General features: G+C 44.7%; 4 protein-coding genes across 9 annotated transcripts in view; 2 read left to right on the top strand and 2 right to left on the bottom strand.

Moving 5' to 3' along the window:
* The window catches only part of LOC126069623 (protein BHLHb9-like), a 283,683-nt gene that overhangs the window by 139,614 nt on the left and 128,509 nt on the right, over positions 1 to 15,560 (bottom strand). The window lies entirely within an intron of this gene.
* LOC126068709 (nuclear RNA export factor 3-like) overlaps positions 1 to 15,560 on the bottom strand; it is an 87,565-nt gene that overhangs the window by 46,522 nt on the left and 25,483 nt on the right.
* LOC126069637 (protein BHLHb9-like) lies at positions 395 to 12,444 on the top strand. Its single transcript, XM_049873241.1, has 6 exons — positions 395 to 482; positions 7,556 to 7,626; positions 8,053 to 8,114; positions 8,439 to 8,517; positions 8,864 to 9,743; positions 9,822 to 12,444. The coding sequence occupies exons 5-6, from the start codon at positions 9,166 to 9,168 to the stop codon at positions 10,945 to 10,947; spliced, it is 1,704 nt and encodes a 567-aa protein (XP_049729198.1). The 5' UTR covers positions 395 to 482; positions 7,556 to 7,626; positions 8,053 to 8,114; positions 8,439 to 8,517; positions 8,864 to 9,165; the 3' UTR covers positions 10,948 to 12,444.
* LOC126069639 (protein BHLHb9-like) overlaps positions 395 to 15,560 on the top strand; it is a 241,386-nt gene continuing 226,220 nt past the window's right edge. The window contains exon 1 of the mRNA XM_049873244.1: positions 395 to 482. The gene's annotated coding sequence lies outside the window, so the exon portion shown is untranslated. The remainder of the gene's footprint in view (positions 483 to 15,560) is intronic.

Below are 15,560 nucleotides of genomic sequence, written 5' to 3' on the forward strand. Positions count from 1 at the left end.
TTCAAAATACTGATTTACTTTGGTAGCAAATGGTTGTTCTTTGAAGACTAGTGAAGGCAGACAAGACCATTAAGGTGAAGTGAGCTATATCAAATATTCGTTTACCTAAAATTTCAAAAAATGGTTACTTTTAAAGAGATAAGCATCTGTATCTACTGATAGCAATGCAAAACTGCTTTATGGCTTGAAACAAAACAAATGCCCATGACAAAACCAGCTGTGTTTAATTTTATCTAAATTTACTTTCAGGCAATGGTCCAGTAACACTTTTCCTCCCAATACTCTCTGTGACTGGCGCTTTGCCCTCCATTACTGGAAGAAACAGTCTTAGTTTTCACAGGTTTTTCTGTTTCTTCTTCAGGTCCTCCTGTGGCTCCAGCTTGTTGCGGATTCTCCGGCTTCTCCTCTCCCGCCTTCTGGTCCACCGTTTTCCCCGCCGCAGTCTGACCATTTATTTTTTAAATCTTTTTTCTCTTCTATAGGTGAGTATTATATAATCCTAGTTTTCAAGATGAGGCAATTGAGATACTGCAAGGTGAAGTAAAGTATTCAAAGTCACACCGTTTGTAAGTGACACAGCTAGGGGTTGAACTGAGCACGTCTCCAGTACTGTACTCCTAGCCAGTCCAGTTAGGAAGAAGAAAAAGGCACTTGTTGAATGATGGCAACCCATGGTGGTTGATGTTAGGCAGCAATCATAGCTCTCTGGGTGGAAACTATGCCTCTGTAGTGATTTTGCCATGTAGCAGAGGATGTTTCTGTAAGTAAAGCAAAAAGTTGATAATTATAAAAATGAAAAGGCAGTGATCATCACTGTTACTATGCAGTAGATGGCTTGGGTGTTAAAATCATTCCCTGGACTTCCATGGTGAATTACTTTCCCTTTGAGGAGCTCGGAACGCTTTTTCAGATGGGAATCCCACCGCCCTGTCCCTGAGGCGTTGCTGGTTAGGAGCAGGGCTACTCTGCGCCCCTTGGACAGGTGAGGCCAGATGAGCCCAGGTGCCTTACCCAAGGTTCCCTAGACTTAACTGGGTTAGGTGTGGCACTGGGGCCTAGGTAGATCTCCTATCTCTCATCCAGATGTCTGTCCCTCATATGTAGTGTTAGCTTGCAACCCTGTGTGTAGTAAATCACTTTTCAAGGCTCAGGGAAATATGCACCAAGGATTAACTGGCAGGTAACATAGGAGGACCATCCCATTGCCGTTGAACTGATTCCTACTTATGGTGATCCCATGTGTTACAGAGTAGAACTGCTCCACAGGGTTTTCTTGGCTGTAATCTTTATGGAAGCAGATCCCCAGGCCTTTCTTCTGCAGTGCCACTGGGGAGGTTTGAACCCCAACCTGTAGATTAGCAGCCAGGCACAAAGCATTTGTGTTATTGTCTCATGGTTCTAGGGACTAGAAGTCTGAATTCAGCTTGTCGGCAGGGACATGCTCTCTCTGAAGGCTCTAGGGGAAGGTCCTTCCTTGCCTCTTCCTAGTTTCTAATGGTTCCTAGCAATTCTTGGTGTTCTCTGGTTTGTAGGTACATCACTGCAATGTCTGCCTCCAACTGTACATGGCCGCTTCCCTGTAGGCCCCTCTGTGTCCCTTCTCTTCTTTTTATAAGGACACGAGTCATATTGGATTAGGGCCCACCCACTCCTGTATGACCTCATGTTAACTAATAATATCTTTAAAGATCCTATTTCCCAACAAGGTCACGCCCACAGGTACGGGAGGTTAGGACTTCAACGTATCTTTAAACCCATTGCTATTGAGTCGATTCCGACTCATAGCCACCGTATGTGACAGAATACAACTGTCCCGTAAGGTTTTCTAGGCTGTAATCTTTATGCGAGCAGATTGCCAGGTCTTCCTTCCATGGAACCACCTGGTGGGTTCAAATTGCCAACCTTTCGGTTAACAGCTGAGCACTTAACAATCGTGCCACCTGGGGTTCCTAAAGTTATCTTAGTGTAGTTTTTATTGCATCTCTGTTACTAAAAGCAAGTTTGAGCCTTTTTATATATGTTCACAGAGAATTCGCATTTTTTCTGTAAGCTGTTGATATTCCTTACATGTTTTTGAATGGGTAATTAGTTTTTATGCTTTTCTGTTTTAAACTTTGATATAGAAGTGAGTCAACACTTTGTGGGAGATATAAGTTACAAATATTTTTCCCAGTGCTTTTTTAATTGGCTATCATCTTTCTCCTACAGATTGGCTGATGGGTTCAAACCGCCAACCTTTCAGTTAGCAGCCAAGCACTTAACCACTGCAGCACCAGGGCTCCTTCTATTTATGGGTAGAAAACCAAAAACCAAACCCGTTGCCATGGAGTTGATTCCAACCCATAGCAAGCTGAGATATTTATTTGTTCTTACCATTGTTTTCACTTCCAAAACCAAGACGTGTTTGACATAGGTAAAAATGGAAAATTCAAGAAAGGAAAAAAGTAATTAGAAACTTGTAAAAGTCTACTTCTCATGGGTAGGCACCGTTAAGAGTTGAATATAGATATTGTTTTCAGAAATTTTACTATGTGAATGTCACTTGTATACTTAAGGACAACAATGAGATGATATTACTTACAATTTTCTGAACTGCTTTTTTCCAACAAACATATTATGAAAGTCAACCCATGTCTATCAAGATAAATTCACAAAATAATAAAAGGGTCACTAGAAACACTAACGGTCAATTTTAGAATAGAAATAATGTTAAAAATGGTTAGTATTTATTGCTGACTTCCTCTGTGCCCAACACTGTTGTATATGCCAAAGCTATACTTACTCATTCAATCCTCACAACAGCCTGTGAGGAGGTACTTTGCAACCGACTTTAATCATAGTGGAACTGAGGCACAGAAAGCAATTTGCAAGGCCAAAACTTGAACAAGGCTGTGTGGCTCCTGAGTCCATACAGCTACACAGTATACGCTACCTCCTTTTGTAAGAGCTTACTGTTAATCAGGGCAAAGCACAATAACAGAAACCAAGGTACTGTGATCATTAAGGTTATGTGTCACCTTGGCTGGGCCATGATTCTCAGTGGTTTGGCAGTTATGATGTAGCTTGTCAGTCGTATGATGATGTGATCACTTCCAGGATGAGATTTGATATAATATGATCACCTCCATGATGGGATCTGCTGTGAGTAGCCTATCAGTTGAAAAGGCGTTTCCTTGGGGGTATGGCCTGCATTGAATATATAAGTGGACTTCCTGGCAAGGTTCATGGGCTTTTGCTTACTCTGGATCCTGCACCTGGCTCCCATTCATCTGACCTCCACTTCTTGGGTCTTGACCTAGCAGCTTACCTGCCATCTTCCCTGCTGATCTTGGGATTCACCCATCTGTGCAACCTGTGAGCAATAGCCCTGCTGTCTGACCTGCCAATCTTGGGTTCACCAACCCCTGCAGCTATGTGAATCAGGAGAAGCCTCTATGCTGACCCATGGATTTGGGACGGTACACCAAACCAAAACAAACCCGGTGCCGTCGAGTTGATTCCGACACATGAAGACCCTCTAGGACAGAGTAGAACTGCCCCATAGAGTTTTCAAGGAGCACCTGGTGGATTCGAACTGCCAACCCTTCAGGTTAGCAGCTGTAGCACTTAACCACTATGCCACTAGGGACATTCCAGTTTTTATAATTTTGTGAGCCATTTTCTTGATATAAATCTATCTTTTTTTATCTATCTATCTATCTATCATCTATCTATCTATATCTCTCTCTATCTCTGTATCTATCTATTTCTGTATCTATCTATCTATCTCTGTATCTATCTATCTATCTCTGTATCTATCTATCTCTGTATCTATCTATCTATCTATCTCTGTATCTATCTCTGTATCTATCTATCTATCTGTCTGTCTGTCTGTCTGTCTGTCTGTCTGTCTATCTATCTATCTACACTTTATTGCTTTTGCTTCTCTAGAGAACCCAGCCTTAGACAGCTACCATGTTTGTTTGTTTGTTTTTTGTCAGTTTACTAGGCATAAATTAAAAATCTCGATAATAATCAGTGTGGTTTAGAAGGTGGAGAAAATGGGCCTTGTTATACTGTGAAAGGGGATCCCCTGACATCTTGTCTCCCTTCCTGTACCTTGGGGATGTTCCTCATTGTAAAGCTGAGTTGCTTTCCTGTGGGTGGGGATGAGAACACGTAGGATTCCCTGCCATTTTTTTATTCCGTATAATTGCAAGACCAATAGGTGTTTATAATAGATGTAAGAATAGATAACATAGAAAAGGAAATAAAATAACTCCCCCAAAATATACTAATTTCTTTTATAAGGATTAACACAAACTGGCTCCTATGAGGCAGAGGTTAAAGATATCCCAAATGTCCAACTTTTCTAAACTACTTTACCACCCCATCATGTCTAACATCATCTACTCCTCCTCCCCTCAGTACTCTTCCTCTGGTCTTTGGGTTCTGTAAGTTACTGCAACATCTTACAGAACTCACAAACCATACATAGAGTTAAGAGTTAAGTGGTGTATTAGGTAAGTAACAGGGAACAACTCAGAATCAGGAACAACTCAGAAGTAACAGGAACAACTCAGGATACAGTTCTTGATCGGGATAGCTTCATCTTGCCCTCTGGTGTTGGGCCCTGCTCAGGGCCTTCTCGGGCAAGTGTTACAACTCTCAGCTCCGTGGGTCGGGAAGCCCCACCTCAGCTGTCTGGCGCCAGTCTCCTGGTTCCTGCAGTCTCGTGCTGCTATCGCTCTTGCTACTGCTGCACAGCCATCTTGCTGTTTTCTGTGTTCCAGCTCCTCCTCTCTCTCTCTCTCTCTCTCTCGTGCCTCCTTTTAAGCCTAGGGGGATGGCAAAGCTGACCAATCTCCTTGTTAGAGTTTCATATATCTTATTTGCATGGTCCCACCCCCACAAGTGCTCCACGCACCTCATTTGCATGAGCAGCAAGCAGTCCAATCCCCTTGAGGGGCCATAAGCACCTTATTTGCATAGTCCCACCGAATCCTTGTGTGGGAGTCACAAAGATTATGGCTAGAAGGGCCATATTAAGTAATTCACTGCACCGCAGGCCACCCCCGGCTCTTCCAGCCACTGGCCCTTCATACTTGAAGAATTAACTTCCCCCTCTGTCTTAATCATCTAGTGCTCCTGTAGCAGAAATACAACAAGTGGATGGCTTTCACAAAGGAAAATTTATTCTCTCACAATGTAGTAGGCTACAAGTCCAAACTCTGGGCGTCAGCTCCAGGGGAAGGCTTTCTCTGTTGGCTCTGGAGGAAGGTCCGTGTCCTTAATCTTCCCTTGGCCTAGGAGCTTCTCCGCGCAGGAACCTCAGGTCCAAAGGACACGCTGTGCTCCTGGCACTGCTTTCTTGGTATGAGGTCCCCCAGTCTCTCTGCTCACTTCCCTCTTTTATATCTCAAAAGAGATTGACTTAAGACACTATCTAGTCTTGTAGATCTCATCAGTATAACTGCTGCTAATCCATCCCATTAACATCAGAGTCATAGGATTTACAACACATAGGAAAATCACATCAGATGACCAAATGGTAGACAATCATACAATACTGGGAATTATGACCTAGCCAAGTTGACAGTTATTTTGGGGGGACATCAATTCAATCCATGACACCCTCCCAATCATTTTGCTAGTCCCAAATAGTCATTAACAATCAGTCCTTCGGTAGGGCACAGAGTACTCAGGGTGAGGTTACTCAGGTACCAGCCATTCAGGTCTGCCCTAGGTATCCATTTGCTCTGGTCAGGTTCTCCAAAAGTCATCTCAGATTAACCCTTTCTGGCCTCTGATAAAATTTACCTGAGAGATTATTCCCTTGCTCTGAGTATCTCTTGAGGTATCAGTATAATGTTAGATTTCCCCTACTGCATTACCCGTTTATTCCTTCCTTTACCTTCAGTTATTATTTCCCCTCCTTCCATTTGTCACTTATTTTTACCCAAACTTTTTGACCTTGGGAAAGAACATCAGGTTTAGCTGCTGTGCTAGTCCATATTGCTGGTAGCAACACCAGTCTAGCAAGTGCTTCCCCCTCAATCCACTCCCATTCGTGTTGGGTGGGGTTACCTGGGTATAACACTAGTGGGCTATCTCAGCCACTAGGCAATACAGCAGTATTCACTGTCAACCCCAATTTTGCCAGATGGGGGAAGGTACAATCCATCCCATCAGGCCCTTGAGAATTCTGGCATACAAGTTCAGGGGTATAGTTACAGTCTCTTGCTTAGGGATCACCCCTGCTTCCAGCGCCTGCAGCTGCATCCCTGGTCCTGGGCTGTAGCATCCAGCAGGAAATAAGTAATTTTAGGTGACATGGGGAAAAACTCTACAGTGGCACCAGCATCCTCCCCCAATCCCTCTTCCCCAGATCCCCCAGAGAAGCGTAGCAATCTGTCCAGTGGTGATCCTCCCTTTGCCCTCCACATGTTAACTGTGAGCACATACTCATGAAAGCATGTGAGCCAGCCCTTCATGCCTTTATCTCCCTCTGTTTTAGATAACAAATGTTTGAGTTGGCCATTCCAATTCTCTATCAAACCATTACTCTGAGAGTGGTGTGCAACATGGTATGTCCATTTACTATGATGTTTCTTGGCCTGTTGCTACACCCTATGGGCTGTAAAGTGTGTTTCTTGTAACAATATCTTTTGTTCCAATCCCTTAATGGTGTTTTTGGCATTTGCATCTGTCACAGGGTATGCAAAACCCGGTCCAGAGTAAGTATCTATCTATTCCTGTGAGGACCCATTTGTAGCCACCTGGTGCCACAAGTGTCATTGGTCCAATATAATCAACTTGCCAGCTATGTGCAGGGCCTTCCCCCCAGGAAATCTGCCCCATAGGTATCTGCAACCTCTGTCTTTCATGCTGGCAGACAGAGCAGTCCTTATTGGCATTTTGTGCCTCAGAGGGTGCAAGAGGGATGTGTCTAGATTCAGCCCATCTCTGTATTGCTGCAGCACCCCCATATCTGCCCATTTCATGGACCCCATTGGCCAACTCACATGAGCGTAGCAGCAGATCCACTCGCTGCCTCCGGTAGCCTTCCAATCCAGGAAGGGCCACAGGCTCCTCCTCCCGGTGCTATATAATCTTATGGGACCTTGGACCTATATGCAGTCGGACATTGCCCGAACTGACATTATGTGGCACATGGCTATAATTCACCGCACCACACATACCACCCACAAATAAGCCCTAGTAATGTTTTCTTCAGGATCACATTCTTCCAAAAGCTTTCTTATGCAGATATGTATATATTTATACATGTGTGCATGTATTTATATTTTTATGTACAAAAAATAAGATGCCACCTTACATTCAGTTTTGTAAACTTCTTGTCTCACTCACCAAAAAAAAAAAAAAAAAACATTGCCATCGAGTCGATTCCAACTCATAGCTACCCTAGAATACCTCAAATTTCACTGATGGTGAATAAAAATCAGCCTGTATCATATTTTTTCATGGCTGTAAGAATACAATTGGCCAATAAGAATACATAAAAATGGCTAAAATTTATGATGTGCCAAGTGCTTTTTATGTATTGATTCTCCAGGAGGAGGACTCTCCTTTGGTAGGGAGGTGGACATCTTCCGAGGACCCCGCTGTGTGGGCAGTCTCGCATAGGTAAGTGAGGTAGGATCTAAGTATGAAGCACATGGGGAAGGTGAGGGGGCACATAATGCTATTATTGAAATAATAGTTCCCACTATCTTCTCTGCATGCTTTCTAAATATAGTTGCCCGTGTTCTACTACCCACTCCTACACCTCATGCTTTTGTCAATGAAAGAGGTGTGCCCTCTCCTGGGAAATGGCTGACTTCAGAGATGGGGGGAGGGGTATTCAGACAGGCTGTGTGTCTGGCGGGGAGATGGCTGGGGAATCACTGGAGGAGACCTAGACAGGTGGTAGGCATTTATCATGGCCGTGAATATATGAAAGCTAAAGTTATAACCCTTGTCATGGGTGTTGGGCCATCTGCTAGTCCCCCTATTTCTTCTTTTTTGTGCCCTGTCCTTCTGTCAATCCATAGCTCTGTCCCTTTCCTATAGATGTCTGTAGGGAGCCGTTCTCTTGGAAGTTAAGAAAGACGAACTATTAGCTTGGATCCAAGGTGGGTATGAACATGAGTACCCCCGTTGACCGGGGGTGGGGGTTGGCTGTTGACAGTCGGGTGAGACCAGATCATATCTTGGACCATTGACTTCCAGCATTCCAGACACCTCTGCCCTCGCCCATTTGTGTACAGGAAATGGGGGTGGGTGAGCCAGGATCATGTCTATAGAGCGATTGGTAGATACCGGGGTTGGAAATGGGGAAGGAAGTGATGCCAAGAGGGTCCAAGGACGTCGGCTATGTTGCATAACCAGTGCTGTAGATTTGGAAAGGCAGATGTTTGTTGGATTGAGAGACCACCCTTGTGTGTTTTTGCCCATAGATCTGCCTGTGGATCTGCTGTAGAGCTTGTCAACTTTGGAAGCAAGGAAGGAGGGGAGAATCGCACCGGATCAGTGCAGGTTGGCGTGAGAACGAGGCCTGCCTGGGTAGACCTGTAGGGGAGTGGTGTACACCAGCATGGGGTCAGAAGGGCTGGGTGCTCCTTAGCCTCTCTTGCTCTCATCTCAGCAAGCTTTCCCACGGTCCGTGCTCCTGTTTGATGCAGAGGAAAGAGTGTGTAGGGCCTGGGCAGGGTATTGTTTGGGAGTAGTGGGAGCGTGGAAGGGATAAAATGAGGATGCATTTTATCGACTTGTACCACACAGTCAGTCTCTGCTCTTCCTTTCATGTCTCTCTATGTGACTTTGTGCATAGAGCAGTACAGTGGGAAGAGACTCAGAGCCCCGTTTCATTCTTCCAACTCAGGTCCGTCTGCAGTGCTAGCTGTGGTGGCCTCGGAGTGGCAGAAGAACATCCCTCTGAGCAGGTCTGCACCCAGAAGCCGTCATCTTCCTCCAGCCTGAGTGTGCCTCTGCCCTCTGTCTGTATCATTAACAGAGGCTGTGTGTTTTCAAAGGGGACTCTGTGACTGTCGAGCCGACAATTGACTCTGACTGTTGCTTCCAAGGCTATAGCCTGACCCAGTGAAAGAGTGTTAAGACACTGACCCGAGACACCTTGAGTTGTAAGGCCGATACCGAATAGGGCTATATAACGAGACTTCAGCCATGTCTGAGGATAAGAGTGGAACCCATGCTAAAACTAGGAAAGGGGCCAGCATAAAGGCTGAAGCAGAGAGGGAGGCTACTGGCATAGTCAAGGCCAAGGCAGGGTTTGAGACAGATGCAGTAGCAGAGAGGAAGGGAGTGTCTGAGGCTAAGGTTGTAACTGAGATGAAGGCAAGAGCCCTGTCAGAGCCTACGGCTCTGGTCAAAGGCGTGGCTAAGGCCATGCCTAGATCCTGGGCCAGGTCAGGGGAGGAGATGAATACAGACTTTGGTCCCAGGGCTGAGGATGAGGCCGCTGTGGTATCTGGTTTTTCTTGTGTGGCTGAGGAGAGTGCTGCATCTGGGACCACACACAAAGATGAGACTGATACTGATGCCTGGTTCTGGGCTGGGGAAGACGCCAGTATCGGTTCCTGGTTCTGGAACAGGGAAGAAGCTGGTGGTGACCAGACGAACGCTAAGGACGAAGGTGAAACTGATATTGGTGCCTCAATCAATACTGAGGAGTTGGGAATAGAGGCTGCTACTGGGGCCACCTGGAAGCCTAGGCCAGGGGCGGAGGAGGAGGAGGAGGACGAAGAGGAGGAGGGGGAGGAGGACGAAGAGGAGGAGTGGGAGGACTACGAAGAGGAGGAGCAGGAGGAGGAGGGGGAAGTCGTTATTGGGAAGTGTTCCTGGGGTGGAGATAAAACTAGTTTTGACGCTAATCCTGGATCCGTGTACAGGATAGTTAAGTCCCGGATAACGTGTGAAATTGATGAAAGAAATAGGCCCAAGGACTGGTCTGAGGTAACTGTCTGGCCCAATGCCCCTGCTGAAATTCCGGCATTGTTGGCATCTGGATACCAGGTCCCGTCGAGGACAAGGCCTCTTTCATGTACTGCCCAGTCCTCAGCTGAGAAAAACACGGGTTCCCTGCCTGCGGCAGAAGCCCGTCTTCGTGAGGGCACTTCCATATGCCTACAGTCTATAGACGCGTACCCATTTGATTCTGAGACTTGCACTCAGGCCATAGAGAAGATCAGAGGGCAGATCAGGATCAGGGAGCTGAATGGGATTAGGCCGTTTCCTTGCCCTTGCAAAATGGAATGCCGCCTGAATTCTGAGGATTTTGAAAAACTTGTTAGCTTACTTAAGTCAAATGCTGATCCTGTCATTCATAAAATAGCTCAAATTGCGATGGGTATCATCAAGGTTCATCCCCTTGCCCAAGAGCTCATTAATGAGATGGGTGTGCTGACTGTTATTGAAAGCTTGCTCCATTTTCAATTCCCGGACATGACAAGAAAGACTGAAATTACTCTGAATCCCATTTCTGTGGAGCAAAGACAACGCAGGAGTACATTACATGTTGTGCATATGTGTAAGGAAACCGTGTCTTTTCCCTTGAACTCACCTGGTCAGCGATCTGGATTAAAGGAATTAGGGCAGCTGAGTGCTGACCGTGACCATCACTTCATTGTTGCCGCTTACCTTCCAGAGCTTTCCCGTATGCTATCCCTGGGAAATCATAAAACCAGAAATCTGGTTTTGAAAGTACTTTTGAATATGTCTGAAAATCCCATTGCAGCAAGAGACATGATGAATATTGAGGTATTGTCAGCATTAAAACTCATCTTTCACCAGAAAGAGGCAAAAGCCAATCTTGTTTCTGCCGTGGCCATATTTGTTAACATAAAGGAGCATATCAGAAGGGGATTGATTGTAGTTGTTAATCCCGTGAGTTATAATGAACTCAAGGCTGTGTTCCGTGAAGTTAAAACGATTATTGAAAAATTGTAAAATGAGCCAGAAATAAAAGAGAAAACTTGGAACAATCTCCAAACTTTAATAGGCTGTATGTTCCCAAAGAGCCTTGCATAATGTTGTGCTTATCACCATGTGCACGTTATAAATTGCATCTTTAACGTGATGTTACTTGTGACAGCCTCTGGGTTTGAGCTAGATCATATTTGGATATCAAATGAATATTACCCCTTGAGCCGAAAATACCTGTTGATCTTCATCCTGTCTAGTTTGGGAGATGTGTAGCATTTTCCGTAAGGAGATCGTGAACTGACATTGGAAGTAAGCCAGCTTGTTCATTAGTATCTACATAGATCCATTTGTGGCTTCACGTGGCAAAAAACGAAAAGCAAAGCAACACAAAAAAACCCTTGAGTTTATAGTCTAGTTGTAGAAATAAGGCATATACACACAGAAATATGAGCGCCAGTACCGACAGCGTATATATGCTCGTAGCCAAACGTGCCCTCTTGATCCTTAAAGGAAGCAGGGATTGCTACAGTGTAGACTGTTTAATGTAAAAGGAATAACTATTTTCCCTATTCCACCTGCATCACACAACTCATTCTACAACACGTAAACGGACCTGAGTCTCAGTCAAAATATCATGTTAGTTTATTTAATTTTTTATCTCGGTACCACATTTGGAGTTCTCATATTGTCAGGCTATTTGGTTTATGTCAGTGTCATCTCTTACAGAAAGAAAGGAAGGAGGTTTACAGGGGAAACATTCCCCGAGTGCCTACTCTATGTCAGACACTGTCGGCACCACATTTTACAGGTTTTTTTTTTTTTCTTTCTCACGATGATCCTGTTGGGTAGGCTACTAGTATTTCGTTTTATTGTAAGTCATTAATCTGGGTACTCTCCAATGAGAACCCGAGGGGTTTAATTTTTTCCTACATCCCCACAGCTGGCAAGTGGCATAGCTGTTTTGTCTGGTAGCCATGTTTGTCTGATACTAAAACCCACTCTCACCACACTGCCTTACAATCCCCCTTCACTTTTCCCATGGTGGTCTTCAAAGCTCAGGGACTATTTGGTTTGAATGGCTCAATTCTGCTGTGGATGATGTCCCTGCCGGGCTTGCAATTCTTAACATTTAACTTTCTCCAATCTGGCCATGTCAGTTAGGCTTTTGGCTCCACCTGGCTGGAGGTCAGAAGAAAAGCATGGGATGTATAGATGGGTTTGGCCCAGCAGTGTCTGTGACAGTCGACCTAGAATGGCAGCTGTCTCAACCCACAAGATGGTGATTTCTGGAAGTTTGTATGGTCCAGAAAGTATTCCCAGGAGTTTGGCCTGTGGCTGAGTTCTGTAAGTCTTATGGCAGGAAGTACAACCCATGGTCTGAGCTAAAGAGAAAGTTTCTGTTTGTAAAAGTGTCGGGTTATACGCTTTATAAGACTTTTACACAGTTAAATGAAATCATGCTCTCAGTGCTGTTTGTAACATGCTTTTTCCCTAGCAGTATATTGTGAAAATCTTTCCGTGTCAATAAATGTACTTATACAGCATATTTTTGAATCGTGTAATACTTTGGTACGTAGTCTCCCGATTTTTTCTTTGCATATTTTCTAATATACATATGTACACATTTATTCTTTTGCAAAAATGGGAGAGTGGTATTCTGCAACTTGCCTTTTCCTCATTTAAGGACATGACCCTTGCTCTGGATTGCATGGGACAGTGTTTTTCTGTTTTCACACATGATGACAGAGTGGTCCTATTTTTTTGTCTTGATCCATCACAGTCACAGAGTGTCCTCGTCTGATGATGGTGTTCTGTGGAATTGTTTGTGTTCCACAAGAGACCAGCCCAAGGCCTAGCTATGAGGGCTAAGCTAGCCCCTAGATGGCAGGAATGCTTTTCTTCTCTCACAGGTGTTTACAAATTCTGATATATACTGCTTAACCGACTTTCAAAATGTATTCCTACCATTCTTGACCCATGACCATGAGTGTCTGTTTCCTCATACGTCCCAGCACTGGGTATTAATATTTTTAATCTTTGCTACTGTGATAGGCGGACACATCATCTCTGGTTGATTGTAATATTTTAAAGGGTACGTGATATTCCATATTATGGATGTGAGAACTGAATCACACCCTATATTCCTTTAGGTTAATTCTAGGAATGTGAGGATGGACCTCATCACCTGGTGGGGAGAGGAGAGAGGAGTAGTGTGTATGCATGTGTGTGTATGACTTTGCTTATTCTTCTTATGCCCCTTTGTGAATCAAATCCACTTTTTCTGACACCAGCTATGAGGGTAATGATCAACACAAATCAAAATCCCCGCTTTTCCCTTCTCTACCACTTTTGTTCTGACACCAGCCGCCCATGCAGTACTTCTCCCTTTGACCCTAACCACCCCGTGCTAGGTCAGAGCTCACAAGTTAAAGAGCAGATCCCCAAACAGCCAAGTGGGACCAAGGCTTCAGATGCCAGTCACAAGCTTGGGGGGTCCCCATGACCCCCACACTTCTGATCTGCTTGCTACAAATTTGGAGGTTCCCTCTACCCCTTCAGCATACCAGCCACAAGCTCAGCAGTCCCTAGGCCTCGTAATCCCTGGTTCCCATAATGCCTGGGATTGGATAGTCCACTAGAATGACTCACAGAACTCATAGCAAGCACTATACTTATGATCTCAGCTTTGTAATAAAGGATACAAAGCAGGATCAGCACAAAGAAGAGACACACAGGGCAAGGCCTGGGAGGGTTTCCAACATAGAGTTTCCATGTCCCAAACAGGGCACATCGCTGAGAGCAGGTGTTTTTCACCAACCAGGAAGCTGGTGGGAGTTTAGTGTCCAGAGCTCCTATTGGTGGTCTCCTTACGTAATGCAAACACCAGCCCGTCTCCTCTGAGGTTGGTTGATATCAGGAGGTGATCATGAGATGAGTTTCTCGGATCATGTCATCCTGAGGTGATTATCACAAGGTGGGGTTCCTCTGACCTAGCCATTTCCCGGCCGTGAATCCCCTCTCTGGTATAACCTTCCAGGTCTTGAGTCCTTATTGAGGACTCTTTAACAATTAGGGAAATTTCAAGGTTTTAGGCGTTCTCTCTCAGGAACCTCAAGCAAGGACTAGATTCTTTGGGCATGGTTAAATTCTGAGCCCCCACCCCCTTATTGCTGCCCTTCCCATGTGCTTTCCAACTTAAGGCCCGTGGAAGTATTACCAAACTGACAACCAGAAAAGTTGTACCACTTTATATTTTGTGAACTAGATTTAAAGAAAGTAGAGGAGGAGTTAACTCTGCTGACAGGGTATTACAGATTTCAGGACCTGAACTCTGTTAGGGACCAGCACTAGACCAACAACCACAGTCAGTAGACAAGCAAATGGTAGGTACAACATGAGACCGAAGAATGGGGTGTTATTAGTGAGACAAGTGCAAGCTTTGCAGTGAGCTGAGCTGCTTCCCAGATACAGTTTTATGAAGAGCATATAAAAGTATTTCCAGTTCTTCAGATTAAAGAGATTGGTCGTCATTCCAGACGATAGGCTCCAGAGTGGCATCATAATCAATCATGAGCTGATAAAAGTCTTCAGCCAAGCAACATGCAAATTTTGCTTTGAGAGATCTTAGGGCCCCCTTAGCTTCTCCGCAGATATACTCTCAGCTGGATGCTGTTCTGTCCTCTGTCAACAGTCTTTTGAAAATGTTCTGCCCACCTCTCTCCTAGAGGTCCATGCCCTTCTTAATAGTCACTACCAAGGTTTCCCTGAAAGAGAGGACTACTTCAGAAACTTGCAAAATGGGACAGCCACTTGTGTATGTTGAATACCTCATTTAGCAAACTAAACTCAGCGACTCTTGGGTTGGAGCACCCAAAATAACCAAATCAAAACCAAACCATCCAGTTGGTGCTGACTCATAGCAGCTCTATGCACAACAGAACCAAACACTGCCCGATCCTGCACCACTCTCACAATTATTGTTACACTAGAGCCCATTCATTGTTGCAGCCACTGTGTCAGTCCATCTCGTTGAGGGTCTTCTTTTTCGCTGACCCTCTCCCTTACCAAGCATGATGTCCTTCTCCAGGGACTGGTCCCTCCTAATTACACGTCCAAAGTACGGAAGACAAAGTCTCTCCATCCTCCCTTCTAAGGAGCATTCTGGCTGTTCATCTTCCAAGACAATTTGGTTTGTTCTTCTGGCCACCCAGGGATATTCAATGTTCTTTGCCAAAACCATAATTCAAAGGCATCCGTTCTTATTATGTAGGAGGCATTAATCTTTTATCAGAACCATCTGTATTCTACCAAATGTGACAGTGTGACATGAGATTGGTTGTACTCCTCAACAAGCATAAAAATGTAAGTGCACATGAACACTATACAATAGTCCCCATAGGAGGCCATACCCTTAAGCTGTAATCAATCAAAGCATTAGGAACTACCTTTAAAACCAGTTTCTCAGTCAAACAAAGACACCAGGCTCATTACTTTATAGGCACAGCTTATATACTTGATATTTCTGCTCTCTAGATCAGTGTTGCCCAACCTTGACCACATCAGGGCATACATAGAAAATGATAAGTCTTGTACCGGGGTAAACAGACAGGTCTGCTCCCCGTTGAAGGCAGCTGCCC

Source organism: Elephas maximus, chromosome X, assembly GCF_024166365.1.
Source record: "Elephas maximus indicus isolate mEleMax1 chromosome X, mEleMax1 primary haplotype, whole genome shotgun sequence".
In the NCBI taxonomy this organism is placed as follows: domain Eukaryota; kingdom Metazoa; phylum Chordata; class Mammalia; order Proboscidea; family Elephantidae; genus Elephas; species Elephas maximus.